The 21,958-nt window shown below is 37.7% G+C and overlaps 1 protein-coding gene across 5 annotated transcripts in view; it reads left to right on the top strand.

Annotated features, from left to right (window-relative positions):
- Nucleotides 1–21,958, top strand: part of SCAPER (S-phase cyclin A associated protein in the ER) — a 527,655-nt gene that overhangs the window by 60,608 nt on the left and 445,089 nt on the right. For all 5 annotated transcript variants that reach the window (XM_040642943.1, XM_040642940.1, XM_040642941.1 and 2 more), the window contains one exon: nt 19,971–20,071. In XM_040642943.1, the coding sequence (XP_040498877.1) occupies nt 19,971–20,071 (101 nt within the window). The remainder of the gene's footprint in view (nt 1–19,970; nt 20,072–21,958) is intronic.

Here is a 21,958-nt window from a genome sequence, read left to right as displayed (position 1 = left end):
ATTGGCCAAAGCAACCTTTTTCATGACATATCTCCAAAGGCAAGAGAAACAAAAGATAAAATGAAGTTGTGGGACTTCATCAAGATAAAAAGCGTCTGCGTAGCCAAGGAAACAGTCAAAAAAACTAAGCAGCAGCCCACGGAATGGGAGAATATATTTGCAAATGACACTACAGATAAAAGACTGGTATCCAAGATCTACAAAGAACTTCTCAAACTCAATACACGAGAAACAAATAAATCATAAAATGGGCAGAAGATATGAACAGACACTTTTCCAATGAAGACATACAAATGGCTAACAGACACATGAAAAAATGTTCAAAATCATTAGCCATCAGGGAAATTTAAATCAAAAACACACTAAGTTACCACCTTACACCAGTTAGAATGGCAAAATTTGACAAGGCAAGAAACAACAATTGCTGGAGAGGATGTGGAGAAAGGGGATCCCTCTTACATTGTTGGTGGGAATGCAAGTTGGTACAGCCACTCTGGAAAACAGTGTGGAGGTCCCTTAAAAAGTTAAAAATTGAGCTACCTTATGACCCGGGCATTGCACTACTGGGTGTTTACCCGAAAGATAAAGGCGTAGTGAAGAGAAGGGCCATATGCACCACAATGTTCATAGCAGCATTTTCCACAGTAGCCAAATCGTGGAAGGAGCTGAGATGCCCTTCAGCAGATGACTGGATTAAAAAGTTGTGGTCCATATATACAATGGAATATTACTCATCTATCAGAAAGAACGATTTCTCAACATTTGCTGTAACTTGGACGGCACTGGAAGAGATAATGCTAAGTGAAATGAGTCACGCAGAGAAAGACAATTATCATATGATTTCTCTCATCTATGGAACCTAAGATCTAGGAAGATCGGTAGGGGAAGAAAGGGATAAAGAAAGGGGGGTAATCAGAAGGGGGAATGAAGCATGAGAGACTATGGACTCTGAGAAATAACCTGAGGGCCTCCGGGGGGGGGGGGGTGGGGAAATGGGATAGACTGGGGATGGGTAGTAAGGAGGGCACGTATTGCATGGTGCACTGGGTGTTATACGCAAGTAATTAATCATCGAACTTTACATTGGAAACCAGGGATGTACTGTATGGTGACTAGCAAAATATAATAAAAAAAACATTAAAATAAAAAAATAAAAAAATCATTTCTTCCTTTTTCAGTCTTGGCAGTTTATAGGTTTCCCGGAAGTCCTCCATTTCTTCCAGATTGCTTAACTTATTGGCATAAACCTGTTGATAAAATTTTCTAATAATCCTTCCAATTTCATTGGTGTTGGTTTTGACTTCCGCTTTTTCATTCATAATTTTATTAATTTGGGTCCTTTCTCTATTCTTTTGGACAAATCTTGCCAGTGGTCTGTCAATTTTATTAATTCTCTCAAAGAATCACCTAGTTCTGTTGATTTGCTCTCCTGTACTCCTGGTTTCTAATATTGATTTCTGCTCTAATCTTGGTCAGCTGCTTCCTTGTGCGTGGATTAGGCCTGTATCTCTGTTCCTGTTCCAGCTTCTTGAGGTGAGAATATAAAAACTGCATTTTAGATTTTTCTATTCTTTTGAGTGAGGCTTGGATGGCTATGTATTTCCCCCTTAGGACTGCCTTTGAAGTATCCCATAGGTTTTGGACTGTTGTGTTTTCATTCTCGTTGGTCTCCATAAATTGTTTAAATTGATTTTTGATTTCCTGGTTTATCGAGTCATTCCTGAGCAGGATGGTTCTTAGTCTCCAAGTGTTTGAGTTTCTTCCAAATTATTCCTTGTGATTGAGTTCCAATTTCAAAACGTTGTGGTCTGAGAATATGCAGGGAATTATTTCAATCTTTTGGTATTGGTTGAGACCTGTTTTGTGACCCAGAACATGGTCTATTCTTGAGAATGTTCCATGGGCATTAGAACAGAATGAGTATTCTTTGGTTCTGGGGTGTAGTGTTCTATATATATATCCATGAGGTCCAACTCGTTGAGTATGGCATTCAAAGCTCTTGCTTCTTTGTTGATTTCTTGCTTAGGTGATCTGTCTATTGCCGATAGTGGAGTGTTGAGGTCCCCTACTATGAACGTATTTTTATCTATATGTCTCGTTATTCTGGTTAAGAGTTGGCTTGTGTATCTTGCTGCTCCCCTGGTGGGGGCATATATATTTATAATTGTCATATCCACTTGTTGGATACATCCTTTAAGAATAATATAGTGCCCTTCTGTGTCTCTAACTATAGTCTTTAGTTTAAAATCCAATCTGTCTGATATGAGAATTGCCGCCCCAGCTTTGTTTTGAGGTCCATTGGCGTGAAAGATGGTGTTCCATCCCTTTACTTTCAGTCTGAATGTATCTTTAGGTTCAAAATGAATCTTTTGTAGACAGCAAATGGATGGGTCTTTGTATCCAATCTGCAACCCTGTGGTGTTTTATGGGAGCATTTAGGCCATTTACATTGAGACTGATTATTGAGAGAGATGATTTTAATGATGCCATGTTGCCAGTAAAGTCGTTGTTTGTATTGGTTGTGACTTTCTGTGCTGTATCACTCTTGGAGCCTTTTTACTTTTATAGAACCCCCTTAATATCTCCTGTAGGGCTGGTTTCGTGGTTACGAAATTGGTCAATGACTGGCGATTCTGGAAGGTTTTTATTTCTCCATCCATTCTGAATGACAGCCTTGCTGGATAAAGGATCCTTGGCTGCATGTTTTTCTCTGAAAGAGCTTTAAAAATGCCCCCAACCCTTTCTCTCATTCCAGGTCTGTGTAGACGAGGTCTGGACGTAATTACTGATACCTTTGCCTTGGTATGAGAAATTTCTTGCCCTGGCCGCCTTCAATACTGTATCCTTGGATCTAATATTTGCGAATTGTACTAAGGACGTGACGTAGCAAGTTTTTTCGTGGTTGAGCTTGGGAGGGGTCCTCTGCCTCTTGGACACGAAATGTTTGTTTCTTGCTAGATTAGGGAAGTTTTCAGCTACAATGTTCAAATATCTCTTCTAGACTCCTGTTTTTCTCCACCCTCGGGATGCCGAGATTCTGACATTGGAACGTTTCATTGACTCAGTAATCTCCGTAACCTACATTCCTGTGCGTGAATTTTTTGAGCCCAGATTCTATTTTAGTTTTCTCTTCTACTAACCCATCCTCCAATTCGCCGCAACATTTTCTGCCTCATTCACCCTGGCCGCAGAGCCTCTAGTTTTGAATGCATTTGGCTCCATAGAATTTTAAATTTCTCAGATTCGCCTCATTTCCGCCCTTAGCGATTCTACATTCTCATTAACATTTTCGTTAATACTTTCTTCAAGTCTACACATCATCTTGACCATTGTTACTCTGAATTCTATTTCTGAATATTTGGTTATATCCATATCCATTAGTTCCTTGGCAAAGGCCACAGACTCATTGTCTTTTCCTTGCTTGGGGGGATTTCTCCTTCTCGTCATTCTGATGAGGAGAGGTTGTGGGGTTGTCCAGAGCCCAAATTATTGACCGGAACCCAGGTGGTGCGCCCTTGTTTTATAGGGATCTTAGGGATGTGGGCTTCTTGGATTTTTCAGCCTGCCTCTGGGGAGGGAGCCTGCCCGCCATACTCAGGCACCCTTGAGAGTTCCCTGCGAGGGATGGGGATGGGCACACTGTGACGGTTTTCCAGGCTTTTGTTCTCTGGCAGCTTTCCCTGGTGGTTGCTGTGCCTCTTCTGAGAGTCAGATGCTAGCAGTGGCGAAATCTCAGCCTCTTGCTCTCAGGAACATGGGGATCACGGACCGTTCTCCACTGATGTTTTGGCCACTTTAACTCTGTTTCTGTTGGTGCTGCTCAACCCTGCAGCGTCCCGGGATGTGCGCCCCACAGCCAGCGTCCCTGCCCTCACTTCCAGGGCCGGCACGTCTCTGTCCTTTGTGTTTCTAACGCCGCCAGCCGCCAGCTGCCCCCGCGAGCTCTGGAGGTCCCGGTCTCAGTCTGGTTCCGGTGAGTACACGGGAGGTCTGTTTCAGTCTGGTGGCACGTGTTCCCTGGCTCATGGTCTCAGTCTGCTGTTTCGCGGGTGCCGGTCCGCGAGTCCGCCCTCTCCCCCGTGCAGGTGGCTACCGGTTCTCAGCGCCCGAACATGACGGCTCCCTCCGCCTTCCGTTTACCTTCCGATATCTGTGTGCGGTTTCCCGGCTCCCCGCTTCGTACCTCAATACTCAGCACTGAAGATGTTCATTTGTAGAGATCCAGATGTAACTCCTCCTCCCCTCACGCTCTTTTTAACCATGCTTATTGCTTCAGCCTGTGTATAGATTGCCTCGTCTTGAATCCTATTCACTTGCTAGAATCCTGTCCATGAATCCTTGTCAACGTTTTGCTCAATCCCTATTTCCTAGTATCCCGACCATGTCTTCCAATAGCAGGCTTCAACTCTTCTGTCAATTTGCTCTGCTGCATATCAGACTCAGGCTTCTTGTTGGAATGACTCCTTCTATAATTACGTTAGGTAGATACCTCCTTATCTTTTCATGATTCCTGTAAAAAATTAAATATATTGCGGTTATAAAGTAGGATAACAGAATAAAATAAGGCAAGAATACTAAAAAGGTAAACATTGAATTCATAATGTTTACTGAGTAATAATCAAGCTTTGTTTCTTTGGTGAAAACTATTTAATAGGAATTTACTGGTGCTCTTTGGACAAATCAAAGAGTTTGAGCTGATGTTCTTGGGAAATAAATCTTTAGGAAATGGATTTTCTAAAAGTGCTGTATCCCAGGGAAGTCCTGTCCAGTGTTCTTAGGCAGGAAACTTCTTATTTCCTGTTTAAGAAAGGATGAGACAATTATTTGAGTGCGATCTAGCTACCTTATCATGCAGTTGTACTACACCATACCTCTTTTCCTCACTATTTTTAAATATTTAATAGAGACACAGTCATGTAAATGATGCTTTGCAAAGGTAATCCATGAAGTGTGCTGCCAGTGAGCTCAAATAACATGCATTGGTCATGATAACAGTATCAGAAGTAACAATAATTAACTCTCATATGGCTTATCTCTGCAGTCCTCTTAAGTTTTGGTTTTTTTTTTTTTTAAGATTTTATTTGAGAGAGAGAGAGCACAAGATAGTGTGTGCATGCTTGAGTGTGAGTGAGGGGAGAGGCAAAGGGGGAGGGAGAGAGAGAATCTCAAGCAGACTCCTTGCTGAGTCAGAGCCCCCAACATGGGGTCAATCTCAGGACCCTGAGATCATGACCTGAGCTGAAACCAGGAGTTGGACGCTTAAGTGACTGAGTCACCCAGGTGCCCCCTCTTAGTTTTTATATGCACTATTGTCTCAGGTGAACATTCTCTTAAGCTATTTCGGTTTAGTTGGCATGCTATACCTATTGATTATGGGATTTAGGTCTTTATGTTGGTTTGCTATTCATTTCATTAGGTGCTAATGAAAATATGAACGGGATAGGCTGGTGATGGGTAGTAAGGAGGGCTCATATCGCATGGTGCACTGGGTGTTATACCCAAGTAATGAATCATGGAACTTTACATCAAAAACTAGGGATGTACTGTATGGTGACTAACATAATATAATAAAAAATTATAAAAAAATATGAACTAAGTAACATAATTTACTCATACCAATTATCCTCCAATAAAATAATAAATTAAATGAATTTGAACAATTTGGGGAGTTTACAGATGTAATTGTTCCTAGTGATGGACAAGTAAGGCAGATTTCCTAGTGATATATTTGTTTAAAGGTTCAGGTATCTTCCGTGGTTTTCTTTGTTAATGAGTGTTTACATTGAAATTTGGTCATGATCTGTTTCTTATGTAGAGTGTTTGGTGGTTTTTATGTTTTAATTGGAAACATCTTTAATGAAGACCATGTCATATGCTTTTTTATTTCCATCACACTTCTGGGTACATACAGTAAAAAATGTAATAAATGGGTCTTAAATCTGGTTTGTGGTACTCTAATAAAAATATACGGGGCCTCCAAAATATAATAGTATTTCTAGAATCTTTCTTTGGCAATTAGTTTATTTTTAAGGTATCATCTTTATCATTAAATTTAAACTGCAGTGATCTTTCTCAAAGTATATTTGTTTTAAAATTATTTGCCTCAGAAATAATTTTTTGACATAGGATAAAATTTTTAAAAAAAATTTATACACTAATACTGACCTTTTAATTCAACTGTATTCACAATACAGCATGAAATTTCTTAAGAGAGTTGAGTTTTAGAAGTATCAAAGGATGAATTTATTAGGATTCTGGGAGATAGCAGTTTCTATGAAAGGTACAGTTCTTGTTTCCTATTTATAATTAGAGAGTATTTTTTTCTTGTAAAACTTGGCATTTAAAAAATCAAGAAATATAAACACATAAATTTTAATTTAGCTTTGTCAGAAAAAAGAATTAAAAATGTACATGATTTGTATTAGAAAGAAAAAGAGCAGAATGTGAAATAGTATCATAAATCATGACATCTGAATATGATTTTAGAAATTATATAATCCAGCCCTCTATTTTACCAATACGGAACTGTAAAACTAAGTGATATGGCTGACATTATGTAATGAATTAACATCAGAGCTAAAGGCTAGAACTCAAATGGACTTTCTTTCATGCAACAAGTGTTCACTGATTATTTATTATAGCACGCACTGTTTTGGGTGCTATTCATGAGCCTGAAAAAGTTATAACAAAACTCTTTTAGGTCAAACACATCAGATTGATTTAAAAATCAAAGTTAAAGAAATTTATTTAAAGATTTCCTTTTATAGAAGGGTATCTGTGCTACTCCTGCTGTGGATATTATATTGGGTTATTTATATTTTTCATTGAGGGATTCTGTTTTTTTTAAATTTTTTTCAGTTATTTTCTGCTGTTATTTTGAAATGATAGAAATTTACCTGACAGTGAGTGCAACACAGAACGTAGATCTTCTTGGTGTCCGGATCACAAGATGTATAGCAAAGGTTATAATTCTATTATATTATTTGTCTAGATTATGAAAAGTATTTGAGATTTGTTTGCTGGGGAGAAGGAGTCTGTTTATGTCTTTGTTTTTTTTAATGGGAAGGGCATTTTTAAAATTTAATTTAATGTATTTATTTGACAGAGAGGGAATAAGAGTGAGCACAAGCAGAGGGAGTGGCAGGCAGAGGGAGAGGAAGCAGGCTCCCCACTGAGCAGGGAGCCCCCTGTGGGGCATGACCCCAGGACCCCAGGATTATGACCTGAGCCAAGGGCAGGCACTCAACCAACTGAGCCACCAAGGTGCCCCCTGTTTATGTCTTTGAAATAAACTTTGCTCTTCCATGCATGGTGACTCAATGGAGGTTAAAATTTTAGAAAAACATCATGGTATTTTTCTTTTAGGATGTGAGATGCATTTTAACAAATACATGGCATGAGGGAGAAAAGTGTTCTTTCCCTTTCAGGTTCAGGAATAGCACTTAGGAGTTTTGCACATTAGTTATTATATTTGGTAATATTTATAGCAGGAGAGCTGACTTTGGGCTGTAGGATTGTGGAAGAGTTTTTGCATGTGGTACGTGGTATTTGTACTTTCCCTGCACAGTAGTAGATCTCATGGGACAGTAGTTATTTCCAGTGTTTCCACTGAGCTAGTCATATGACTTTGGAAAAAGTCACCACACCTTATTCTACCTTTGTGTTTGTAAATGATGAGTGTGGTCTAGATGAGGGCTGAGGACCTTCAGCCTGAATATAAGCTTTTAGTTTGGCATTGCGAAAATATTCTGGCAAAAGAAATGCCTTAAGCAGATGTTTAGGTAACCATGCAGGCGTCAGTGGGGAATTTGATTGAATATGTTATTTTGAGCTTTGTAACAAAATATTTTTTAGCATATTTATTTATTCTTGGCTGCAGTGGGTCTCTGAGTCTTCTTAGTGGGAAATACTGTAAGAGAAAATTGTGTAGTTAAGCCAACTTCCAAATGAGTTGAAATAAAAATTAGCTACTGCAGAAAGATATTTGTATCATTACCCAGGCAACTGCAAATTTTATTTATCCACAAAGATCCTGGTAAAGATTAAATTATAGGAGAATGGTTCTCATTAGCAGATTTTCATTTACAGGTGTTCATTCATTGAATATGTTTTGTATTTTTTTTTTAACCAAGCTGCTTATGTTGAAAATTAAGGGGAGGTATTTGAAAGAGATGAATGATTGAAGGTTGAAGATGACTGTGAATGATACTATTAGTTTCGAAAGTGGTTTACTTGCCATTTTCCTTTCAGATGATTTCCCTTTTGAACTATTTCCATTAGTAGCTTTTAAAAAACTAAGTAAGTTCTTAAGAAATAATGCTTTTTAAAACTTGTTTCACTTTTGGCAAAGCTCTTTCTTAGAAGGTTCCCTTTGTCACTGACTTCTCATGTGATGCATGTTTCCATCCCTTCCTTACTACAGGGATATACCACTGTGCTCATTCCTGTAGCTAAATTGGAGAACTGTGTTGATGTCCTGGGCCCAAGGGCCGATGTACTAGTATTGTGTGTCAGAAGGACAAAGGGATGGCGCCAACCATCCTGCTCTGTGCGCCAGTAACTAGAATTAATTACAAACCAATCGAATCCATTGCAGCCAATTGGTAAACTAATTGGTAATTTTAGCTGTATATCTATATATAGTTATCTGAATGCCTATAACATTACTTTCAGAGCCACTTTTGTTCTGTTTCATCCTGCTTGACAAAATGGCCTTCATAGCTGTATGGAGAAAGATGTGCATCAGTGACTAAAGAGGCTGCTCCAGCTGCTTGTCTTGTTTGTATTCCCTTGTTCATAAAACATGACTCGGATTACAGTTGCATGGTACCACTCTGATCATTTTTGATAACATTGTGCTGAAAATTCCTTAAAATAGGTTGTTTAAGCCACCAAATATACTTTCTCTGTGCCAAGTAGTATCAGAAGTATAGCTGCTTATATTCTTGAGCTTTAGAGGGTTTTTCTTCCTTCTCTTTGTCTTTTTTTGTTGTTAGCAAAAAGGGAAAGCAAAAAAATTCTGAAATAAATCATTCTGAACTATATCTTTCTGTGCCTAATGTAGGTGATTTAAGTTGAATTTAATTGAATTTGAATTATATTTGTAGAATCGAGAAAAAGGAAGCCAAGTAAATTTTTTAATTTTTCCTTTTCCTGATTGTAGAAGACTTTTATTACCAGTGATTTGGCACAAAGGATTACCTTTGAAAGGAAATAAACAATACTTCTTTGTTCAGAAGAATATTTTAAGTTAGAATGTAACTTTATGACTGAAGAGATGTTGGTACTGTATTTCATTTGTGACTAATTTGGCATACATTTATTATTAGTTTTGGGTCTGATTTCCGAAGTATATCTATATTTTAAAAAACATTTATAAGTGAAAAGTGTTTTTGAGATTTTGAGTTCCACTGAAACTAGGTCAGTAAGACTTAGTTATGGAAAAGTGATGTATTTATAAACCCAATGATCATTTTTATAGTTGGTTGGTATTTTTTGGTGATCATCTTGGGAGTGTGGAAACTTGTCTTTTATAGTAAAAGGAGAACCATATATCTCTATAGTAAGGTGAGAATGGTATGAGACTGATAAAGTGAATACGCTTTATAGTTCCTTACCTTATACATTTAAGTGACAACTTTAGCCAATTAGCCACTATCTACACACATATTTACATTTGAGATCAGTTCTTTCTGAGCAATGGAGTGGATCTCAGTGGTCTATGCTTTTACAGTCTTTTCTTATGTAAATTTTCATTGCCATTAATATGTAAGACTAATTATTGCCGAGAAAAAAACATCTTTGCCAGATGTGTATAATGTAGTCTCATAGTAATGTAACTTGGTTTATCTAAAGAAGAAAATTAGATTTCCCTGCTAAGATCAGAAACAAAATATTGTTGTCTGTTTTTGCTGCTTATGTTCAATATTATCTGGCCCGGGCAATTAGACAAGATAAAGAAATAGAAAGCATGCAGATGGAAAGGAAGAAGTAAAACTATATTTGCAGATGACATGGGTCTACATATAGAAAACCCTAAAGAATCTATAAACACATATAAACTATTAGAACTAATAAACAAACTCAGCAAGGTTGCAGAATACAAGATCAGTACACAAAAGTCAGTTGTGTTTCTATATGTCAGTAATGCACAATCAAAAAACGAAATTAAGAAAGCAGTCCAATTATAGTTGCATCAAAAAGAAAAAAAACATTTAGGAATACATTTAACCAAAGAAGTTCAACTTGTACACTAAGAACTACAAAACATCATTAGAAGAAATTAAAGAAGACCTATATAAAGAGGAAGACATCTGAGCTTATGGATTGGAAGACTTAAGATGGCAGTGCTCTAAGCCATATACAAAAAACCCACAAAATACCATTCTCAACAGGGAAAACCTGAGAGCATTTCTCCTAAGGTCAGGAACACGGCAGGGATGTCCACTATCACCACTGCTGTTCAACACAGTACCAGAAGTCCTAGCCTCAGCAATCAGACAACAAAAAGAAATAAAAGACATCCAAATCAGCAAAGAAGTCAAACTCTCTTACTCTTTGCAGATGACATGATACTCTGTGGAAAACCCAAAGATTTAACCCCCAAATTTCAAGAACTCATACAGAAATTCATCAGTGTGGCAGGATGTAAAATCAATGCACAGAAATCAGTTGTATTTCTATACACTAACAATGAGACAGAAGAAAGAGAAATTAAGGAGTTCATCCCATTTGTAATTGCATTGAAAACCATAAGATATGTAGGAATAAACCTAACCTGAGAGGCAAAGGATCTATACTCAGGAAACTATAGAACACTCATAAAGGAAATTGAGGAAGACACAAAGAAATGGAAAAACGTTCCATGCTCATGGATGGGAAGAACAAATATTGTTAAAATGTCTATGCTACCTAGAGCTGTCTACACATTCAATGCAATCAAAATACCATCAGGTTTTTTTCACAGAGCTGAAAAAAAGAATTGCAAAATTTGTATAGAACCAGAAGAGACCCCAAATAGCCAAAGCAATCCCGAAAAAAGAAACCAAAACTGATAGCATCACAATTCCGGACATCAAGTTGTATTACAAAGCTGTTATCATCAAGACAGTATGGTACTGGCACAAATACAGACATCGATTAATGGAACAGAATAGAGAACCCAAAAATGGACCCTCAACTCTATGATCAACTAATCTTCAACGAAGCAGGAAAGAATATCCAATGGATGAAAGACAGTCTCTTCAACAAATTATGTTGGGAAAATTGGACAGCCACATACAGAAGAATGAAACTGGGCCATTTCCTTACACCATACACAAAAATAAACTCAAAATGGAGGATGAAAGACCGAAATGTGAGACAGAAATCCATCAAAATCCTAGAAGAGAACACAGGCAGCAACTCTTTGACCTCAGCCACAGCAACTTCTTGCTAGACACGTGTCCAAAGGCAAGGGAAACAAAGGCAAAAATGAGCTATTGGGACTTCATCAAGATAAAAAGCTTTTGCAGAACAAAGGAAATAGCAGACAAAATCAAAAGACAACCGACAGAATGGGAGAAGATATTTGCAAATGGCATATCAGATAAAAGGCTAATATCCAAAATCTATAAAGAACTTATCAAGCTCAACACCCCAAAACCAAATAATCCAATCAAGAAATGGGCAGAAGACATGAACAGACATTTCTCTAAAGAAGATAAACGAATGGCCAACAGACACATGAAAAAAAGCTCCACCTCACTTGGCATTAGGGAAATACAAATCAAAACCACAATGAGATACCACCTCTTGCCAGTCAGAATGGCTAAAAATTACCAAGTCAGGAAATAATAGATGTTGGCGAGGATGTGGAGAAAGTGGGAATGCAAGCTGGTGCAGGCATCCTGGAAAACAGTATGGAGGTTCCTCAAAAAATTGAAAATAGAGCTACCCTATGACCCAGGAATTGTACTAGTGGGTATTTACCCCAAAGATACAAATGTAGTGATTTGAAGGGACACCTGCACAGCAATGTTTATTGCAGCAATGTCCACAATAGCCAAACTATGGAAAGAGCCCTGATGTCCGTGGGCAGATGAATGGATAAGGGAGAAATGGTGTGTGTGTATATATATATATATATACACACACACACATATACACACAATCGACTACTACTCAGCCATAAAAAAAATGAAATAATGACATTTATAACAACATGTATAGAAGTACATGAAGTAAGTCAAAGAAAGGAAGACAATTATCCTATGATCTCATTGATGTGGAATTTAAGAAACGAAACAGAAGATCATAGGGGAAGAGAGGAAAAAATAAGAGAAAATGAAACCAGTGAGGGCGACAAACCATAAGAGACTCTTAGTCATAGGAAACAAACTGAGGGTTGCTGGAGGAGAGGGAAGTGGGGGGTTGGGGTTATTGGGTGATGGACATTACGGAGGGTATGTAATGTAATGAGCACTGGGTATTACATAAGACTGATAAATCACTGACCTCTACCTCTGAAACCATAATACATTATATGTTAGTTGAATTTAAATTAAAAAAATAAAATGGCATTGCTCTCCAAAGTGTTATGCAAATTCAGTAGGCCTTCACTATGCAATGCCTACCAAAATTCTAATCTCTGTTTTTGCAGAGTGGACAAGCAGATCCTAAAATATGCATGGAAATGCAAGGGACACAAAATAGCCAAAACAGTCTTGAAAAAGAACAAAGTTGGAAGGCTCACACTCCTTACATTCAAAACTCATTATAAAGCTGCAGTAACCAAAGTAGCGTGGTACTGGAATAAGGATAGACATAGATCAATGGAAAAGAATTGAGAACTTGGAAATAAATCTTGATTTTTTTTTAAAGATTTATTTATTTATTTTAAAGAAAGAGTTCATGAGTTGGGGGAGGGGCAATGGGAGAGGGAGGCTTAACCGATTGAGCCACCCAGGAGCCCCTGTGATCATTGATTTTTTTTTTAAAGATTTTATTTATTTATTTGACAGAGAGAGACAGCGAGAGAGGGAGCACAAGCAGGGGGAGTGGGAGAGGGAGAAGCAGGCTTCCCGCTGAGCAGGGAGCCCAATGCGGGGCTCGATCCCAGGACCCTGGGATCACGTCCTGGGCCGAAGGCAGATGCTTAACGACTGAGCCACTCAGGCACCCCGATGATCATTGATTTTTGACGACGGTGCCAAGACCATTTAATGGAGAAAGAATAGTCTTTTCAACAAATGGTGCTGGGCTTAACTAGATATGCACACACAGGGAATGAATTTGAATCCCTTCCTTACACCATGTATAAAAAGTGACTGAAAATAGATGAAAGACCTAAATGTAAAAGCTTAAACTATGACATTCTTTGAAGAAAACATAGGTGTAAATCTCTGTGACCTTGGACTTGGCAATAGTTTCTTAGATATGATACCCAAAATGCAAGTAAACAAAAAAATAGATAATTGAACTTCATTAATATTAAAAACTTACATGTGTAATAGGATGCTATCAAGTGACAGGACACCCCACAGAATGAGAGAAAATATTTCCAAGCCATGTATCTTATTACAGTCTAATATCCAGAATATATAAAGAACTCTTGCAGCTCAAAAATATAGAGGACAAATAACCTAGATTAAAAATGGTCAGGGGATCCTAGGTGGCTCAGTCGGTTAAATATCTGACTCTTGATTTCGGGTCAGGTCATGTTGGGGTCAGCTCTGCTTTGGAAGCCTGCTTAAGAGTCTCTCTCTCCCTCTGACCCTCACCATCCCCCTCTCTAAAAAAAAAAAAAAAAAAGGCAAATGATTTCAATAGACATTTCTTCAGAGAAGGTATGCCATGTCCAAAAAGCACATGAAAATATGCTCAACAATTTTAGTTCTCAGGGCAATGCAGATAAAAAGCACAATAATACCACTTCACACTCATTAGGATGACTAGGCTCAACAAGTCAGAAAACAGCAAGTGCTCCCGAGGATGTTAATAATTTAGACCCTCATACAGACATGCCTTGGACATCCTGCAGGTTCAGTTCCAGACCACTGCAATAAAGTAAACACCACAATAAAGTGAGTCAAATGAATTTTTTGGTTTCCCAGTTCATATAAAAATTATATTTATACTATAGTCTAAGTGCAGTAGCATCATGTCTAAGGAAACAATGTATTTGCCTCAAATAAAAAATACTTTATTGCTAAAAATTTCTAACAGTCATCTGAGGTTTCAATGAGTTGTAATCACTGATCATGGGTCACCATAACAAATATAATAGTAATGAAAAAGTTTGAAATATTATAAGAATTACCAAAATGTAACACAGAGACTTGAAATAAGCACTGTTAAAAAAGAAATAGCATAGACAGACTTGCTCAACACAGGGTTGCCAGAAACCTTTAATTTGTAAAAAACATGGTATCTCCTAACTGCCATAAAACAAAGCATAATAAAATGAGATGTGCCTGTATATTGCTGATCAGAATGCAAAATGGTGCGGTGTTGTTGAAAAAGTTTTGGTGGTTCATGTTAAATTTAGATCCACTACTAGGTAATACACCCAAGAGAATTAGAAACATATGTTCGTAGAAAAACTTGTACATGAATGTTCATAGCAGCATAATGGGCAAAAAGTGGAATCAAGCCAAATTTCCATCAACTGATAAGTGAATAAACAAAACGTGTTTATTTATGCAATTATTTAGTCATAAAAAATACTGAAGTACAGATACATGCTACCAGGTAGATGAGCCTAGAAAATACTAAGTAAAAAAAATCTAGCCACAAAAGACCATATTCTGTATGATTCTGTTTATTTGAAATGTCCAGAACTGGCCAATCCATGACACAGAAATAGATTAGTGGTTTCCAAGGGTTGGAGAGAGAGGAAGGTGGGGAGTGACTATTAATGGGTACTGGATCTCTTTTTGGGGTGATGACAGTGTTCTGGAATTAGATAGTTAAACAACTCTGTGCATATACTAAAATTGACTGGATTGTGTAATTTTAAATGGTAAATTTTATGGTGTGTGAATTATACCTTAACAACAACAAAAAATTGAGCAAAAAAATGCCAGTATTACATAAACTTTTCTAGAACATAGAAAAAGAGAGAACTCTTCAGCACAACCTTGATAACCAAAGCTTTTATGAGAAAGGGAAGTATAGACCACTTAGTAGAGATGCACAAATACTAAACCAAATATTGATATATTAAATTTGGTGATTCAAATATTGGGCAATACATCACAAATTAGGGTCATTCTATTACTGCAGTGTTGGTTTTAACCTCAGTATAAAATTAATATTTACCAAATTAGATGACAAAGATGAAAAATCATGATTGTCCAGTAGATCTAGGGAGACTATTTGATGAAATTCAGTTCCTACTCATGATAAAACTAGCAAACTGAGAATAAAAGAGAACATCCTTACTGATAGAAAGAAACTTCCAAAAAACCTATGTAAACATTGTACTTAATTGTTGAGAACTTTCCTTCTGAAATTGGGAATGAGACAGAGTCAGCTATCTTTATATCTGTTCAACATTGTACTTCACCTAGCCAGCACAGAAAGACAAGAATAATATATAAAATATATAAGGCTTGGAGGGAAAGAAAGAAATATGTCATTATTCACAGATGACATATTTACATTTATATATTTAGAAAATCTAGAAGAATCTAAAGAGAAATTATTAGATGTATTGAGTTAAAGTTGTTGTATACAAGTTCAAAATATAAAAATCAACAGTATCAGAAAATGAAAAAAAAATTAAATTAACTACCATTTATTCTTAGGGCTAAAGCTAATAAAAGATATGCAAAACCTCTACACAGAAAACTGATACATTTTGAGAGACATTGAATACAATACAAATACATAAATTTCTTCATACAGTAGAAAAGACAGTATTAATGAAAAATGTCTGTTTTCTTCTAGTTGATCTGTAGAATCAGTGCAATTGCAAATAAAATTCCACCTTTTTCCCCTGGGAAATTGAGAAACTGATTCTGAATTTTTATGGAAATGCCAAGGGCTGGCATTAGCCTAGGCCACCCTGCAGTCAAAGATATAGTTGGAGGATTTACTGTACTGGGTTTTGAGCTTTTCTTTTTTCTTTTCGTTTCTTTCTTTTCTTCATTTATGTATGTATGTATGTGTGTTTGGTAAGTTCTTTATATGTTTTGGATACTAGCCCTTTATCTGATATGTCATTTGCAAATATTTTCTCCCACTCTGTTGGTTGTCTTTTGGTTTTGTCCACTGTTTCCTGTGCTGTGCAAAAGCTTTTTATCTTGATGAAGTCCCAGTAGTTCATTTTTGCCTTTGTTTCCCTTGCCTTTGGACACGTGTCTAGCAAGAAGTTGCTGTGGCTGAGGTCAAAGAAGTTGCTGCCTGTGTTCTCTTCTAGGATTTTGATGGATTCCTGTTTCACATTTCGGTCTTTCATGCATTTTGAGTTTACTTTTGTGTATGGTGTAAGGAAATGGCCCAGTTTCATTCTTCTGCACGTGGCTGTCCAGTTTTCCCAACACCATTTGTTGAAGAGACTGTCTTTTATCCATTGGATATTCTTTCCTGCTTTGTTGAAGATTAGTTGACCATAGGGTTGAGGGTCCATTTCTGGGTTCTCTGTTCTGTTCCATTAATCGATGTGTCTGTATTTGTGCCAGTACCATACTGTCTTGATGATTATAGCTTTGTAATATAGCTTGAAGTCCAGAATTGTGATGCCTCCTGCTTTACTTTTCTTTTTCAGGATTGCTTTGGCTATTCGGTGTCATTTGTGGTTCCATACAAATCTTAGGATTGTTTGTTCTAGCTCTGTGAAAAATGCTGGTGGTATTTTGATAGGGATTGTGTTGAATGGGTAGATCACTCTGGGTAGCATAGACATTTCAGCAATATTTGTTCTTCCAAACCATGAACGTGGAATATATATAAAATGTAAATGTAAAAATGAAAATTAAAAAGACTTAAAAAAAGAATTGATAAAATAGGAAAAGGAAAAAATATAAAACTGAAAGATTATAGAATAATAAGAATGCTATGTACTGTTTTCCCCAAGAGCTGGAGTTCTGCAGCTCTCTATGATTGGTAAACATGGGATTAGCTGAATTTTTCTGCTGGTCTTCTTGGGGAGGGGACTATTGCGCTGATTCTCAGGTGTTATTGCCCAGACAGAATTGCATTCCCCTTTGCCAGTGGTCTGGGCTTAGTGTAAGTGGCCCCCGGTTGTACTATGTGGCTGTTTTGCTGTCTGAAGGCTTTTAACACCAATGCGGGGAATGAAAATGGTGGCGCCCTGATCTCTAACCCCAGAAGTGAAAGTTTGAGCCCCTTCACCTCCCTTCAGTGAGCCCTAACTGAAAAGTAATCAATCATTTTTGTCTCCCTGGTTTCCATCCACACACTGTGTTCACCCAGTCTGTGAGCATTTTTTTTATTAGAATTAAAAAAAACTTTATTATGGAAAAGTTAAAAATAGAACTTCATCTACAAAGATAAAGATAGAATTGTATAAAGATGTCCTTCCCCCCATACATATAATACCCAGATTCAACAATTATCAACAGATGGCCAATATTACTTCTTCCATAACCTCTCCCACTCCTTATCAATATTTAATTGTTCTGTAGAAAATCACCAAAAGTATATCATATTGTCTTTGATTATGTAGGTATGCGTATCTAAAATTATATATAAAACACAATATCCTTATCATAGCTAAAATAATAAATAAAATTCCTAATGTAACAAATATCCAGTCAGTTGTGTGACTGAGCATTTTTATCTCAGGCATGTGACCCTGACCTGGTTTGGAGTCTGTAAACTTTATGGACTCCTGCTGTGTGCGCCTGTGCCATTCTTCCCAGGGGAGGTAGAGAGTTCTCCCTGTGGGTCTGCCTCTTAAAGGACCCCTGCTCGGAGAGCAGTCGCCCAGCCTCACAGTGGTTCATGGTTTATGGCAATACTGAGCAGAAAGCCGGTGATTGACCTCGGTTTTCTCAGCTGGCTTCCCCTGCTCCAGTGCTTTTTGTGGCCCTGTGGATCTTGAGGCCATGCTGTCTCACCTGGGATTCTGCCCTGCCTCACCACCTGAGCACCTTTCAGGCAGACTTCTAAAAGTTCTGATTTTGTGCTCTCCGCTTATAACACTTTCCGGTACCTGGCTTATGGAGGCTCCCTCCCCCCATGGTTTATTTTCTGATATATACCCTCAGATTCACTTCTTCGTACCTCCTACCTTGCAAAAGGTGGTCGCTGTTCTGTTTGTAGAATTGCAGCAATTCTTTTCTCACATCTCCGGTTGATTTCACAGGTGTTGAGAATGATTTGATAACTATCTAGCTGAGTTCCAGGGATCAGACGAAATTAGGGTCCCGAACACATCTGCCATCTTAACTCCTCTGGGAGAGAGAACCTTAAGCAGGCTCCACGCCCATCGCCACGCCGGTCGTGGGGCTTGGTCTTACAACCCTGAGATCGTGACCTGAGCTGAAATCAAGGGTTGCACATTTAACCGGCTGACCGCCCCCCCACCCCGGGCACCCCTTGAGTTTTATTTTAGAGCTACCGCAGTGTGAGTTAGTTTGGTATTGGTACAAGAGGAAACAGAGCAATATAACAGAGGAGAGACTCCAAAAAAAGACCCACGCTCTAAAAGATAATGTTGGAGAATATCTTCCTGACCTGTGGTAGGAAAATAATTGCTTAAAAATGACACAAATAGTATCAGTCTTAGATAAAAGAGTCAAAAGTTAGACTACCTTAATATTAGGAATTTATTTTCATTAAAAGATTCTGTTCCATTAGGAGAGTGAAAGGGCAAATATATGTATGCAACATGTATAACCAAAAAGCCCATATCCAAAAGATGTAAGGAACTCCTTCCTATCAAAAAGAAAAAGGCAAGAGTATTTGATAGGCACTTGGGCTAGAGTCTTGAATAGGCACTTCACAAAATGAGAGTGGCTAACAAGCATATGAAAAAGGTCTGAAAATCATTAGTAATCATCATATTAAAACAAAAATGAAGCCATTACACAACCATCAACCAGAATGGCTCAGGTTAAAAATAAAGAAAAACCCAAATGGACAGTACCAAGTGTAGTTGTGGGTGTGGAGCACGGAGAACTCACATACACTGCTGGTGGGGAGTGGCGACCACTTTGGAAAACAGTTTGGTGTTATATACTCGAGTAGAACATGTGCTCATCCTGTATTTCCACTCTTGGGCTTATTCTCAACAGAAATGCATACATTTGTGCAGAGGACATGTATATAAATAACAGCATATAATTTGGAAATCACCCCAGTGTTCTTAAACTGTAGATTGGATAAATAAATATGCATGCAATAAAATACTCCTCAGTAATGACCTTGGAGAATGACAGTAAATGAATTGCAGGTTCATTCTGCAATATGAATGAACCTAGTAAACAAAAGTACAAAAGAAGTCACAAAATAATAAATACTCTATAATTTCATTTATATGAATTTCAAAGTCAGATAAAATTAAACTAGTAGAAGTCAAAGCAATGGTTGCCTTGGAGCAAGGATAGAGTAGTGATTAGGAGGGGATACCAGGTAACTTTTGGAGACTACCATTCTTCTGGGTGGATGGATGCATGGGTCTTTGCTTTGAAATAATTAATCTGTACATTTGTTTTATGCATTTTACTGTTTATTATACTTAATAGTAAAGGTTTATTAAAAGAATGGTTATGGGAGGGGGGGTCTTGAGAAGGAATATCAGTACCATCTCTTGATTCTTAGATTTTCAACTTTACTAACTTCTTCCCGTACAGTGAGAACAAAAATAAGACCCAAAAAACTAAATCAGTAGGTTTTACTCCTTTCTCAATGAGGAGTATAATATAAAAATTATTAATTCCCAAGTCCTTCAGTCTAAAGTTTGTTCTTAGAACTTTTCGGTCTCTGAATGGAATTTAATGATTATTGTTTGTTTTAATCAGGAGGTGCTGATGATGCTGGATAACTATGTAAGAGATTTCAAAGCACTGATTGACTGGATTCAACTTCAGGAAAAGCTAGAGAAGACAGATGCTCAAAGCAGGTAATGAACTCTGGTCTTTATAGCAGCCAGCAGTTTCAAAAGCAGTAATTGAAACTGACAATGACCTTGACCTAAGTTTAACTTGAAACTTGTAAAAATCTAAAAGTTGGGAGCTATATTTCTCCTTCAGTTCAATAACAAATATTTATTGGGTACATACTAGTGCGAGGCACTTTTATATAGTACAGAGATTTAATTGCTGAGTATGATACATTTACTACTCTCATGAATTTGTAGCTTAAGGGAGGGATAAAATAGAACTTATTACCGCAAAAAAACTATTGCAGGTGTTCAGGGCAGGACAGGGTCATCTGTCTTGTAGGGGATAGATCAGGAAAGATTTCATGGAGGATGCAGAAGAAGTGTTTAAAAGATGTGATGGATTTTAACAAGTGGTTGGCCTTTTCAATGAGGAGAGCAAGTTAAGACAGCTATTGAAGTACAGAACGTGTGTGAACTGAAAGTAATATAGGGAAACATATAGTATTTCTTAAGGTAGTAGGCAGTAAGGAGAATTGATGATTTTTTATTAGGGGAGCAATGAGAGTTCAAAGTTACTTTAGAAACATTAACTTTTTTTTCTTTCAAGTTTTTATTTAAATTCTGTTTAGTTAACATATAGTGTAGTATTCTTTTCAGGAGTAGAATTTATTGATTCATCACTTACATATACTACCCAGTGCTCATCATAATTGCCCTCCTTAATACCTATCACCCATTTAACCCATCCCCCTGCCCACCTTCCCTCTAGCAACCCTCAGTTTGTTCTCTATAGTTAAGAGTCTGTTTTATGGTTTGCCTCTCTCTCTTTTTGTCCCCCTATGTTCATCTGTTTCAAGAAACCTTTCATTTGGAGTCACCACACAACTGAATCCTATGCACCAGGCTCTGGGACTGTTGGTGGAGAAGGAAACAGACACAGTCCCTGTCCTCATGAAGTATATAGTGCATTCACAGGAAAAATTGGTGTTAAATACTTACCAGTGTACAAAGTATCATGAAAATACAGGGTACTTTGGGAATAAAAGGAAAAGCACCATCAACCAGTTTGCTGAATCCAGGAAGGCTTCCCCAAGGAGGTCATATTTAAGTGAGACAGAAATACCATGTAGGAGGTGGCATGACAAAGAAAGAGTAAAAGAGTAACCCCAGATAGAGGCGATGGTATATGTGGTAACCTGGAAGTAGAAGAGAGTACAGTAAGTCAAGGAATTTAGAGTTTGGCGGAACTGGAATGGAGAGAACAAGGGAAAGAGTAGCATGAGATGAGCCTCGAGAAGTACGCTGGGGCCAGAGCATGTAGGGCTTTGTGGGATGATAAAACTTTAGATTTTATTTTGAGCCATAAAATATTTTTAAGGAAGTGACATATCGGATTTGTGATTTTAAAAGATCTTTCTGGCTGTAGTGTGGGAAGGTTGAGGTGCAGCAGTATAGTTTATAGATTATGGCTACTCAGACCAGAGTAGTAGCAACAGGGAGAGTTGAGAGATATTCCAGAGATAGGTGATCAACTAGACTTAGTATTATTTCGGTTATGTGCAAAGGCAGAAGAACAGTTTATTATTCAGCTATGCTTATAAGCGAAACCTGAGCCCTTGTGGACCAGGCCAAGTCACATGAAGCTACAATCATACCTTTTCACCCAGAGAAAACAGGCCTACCCTGCCTCTTTCCCTTGGATTTAACTGTGGTTCAGTTTCTTTAAGTGGAATCGTCCAGTAGAGAACACGTTTTTTGTCCTATCAGCCCCGTGGGGGAACCAGGGGAGTGAAGGAATCCCAAGAGACAAATCCAGGAAGGCTTGATCCCCAGGAAACCAAATCCAGGGAAACCATGATATGGTGATCCTTTTAACGTTTTTGTTTCTCATAATGAAAAAAAAAA

The sequence above is a fragment of the Ursus maritimus genome, unplaced genomic scaffold, assembly GCF_017311325.1.
Source record: "Ursus maritimus isolate PB19 unplaced genomic scaffold, ASM1731132v1 scaffold_27, whole genome shotgun sequence".
NCBI lineage: Eukaryota > Metazoa > Chordata > Mammalia > Carnivora > Ursidae > Ursus > Ursus maritimus.
Note: the sequence above shows the minus strand (reverse complement) of the source record. Positions and strands in the feature narration are given on the sequence as shown.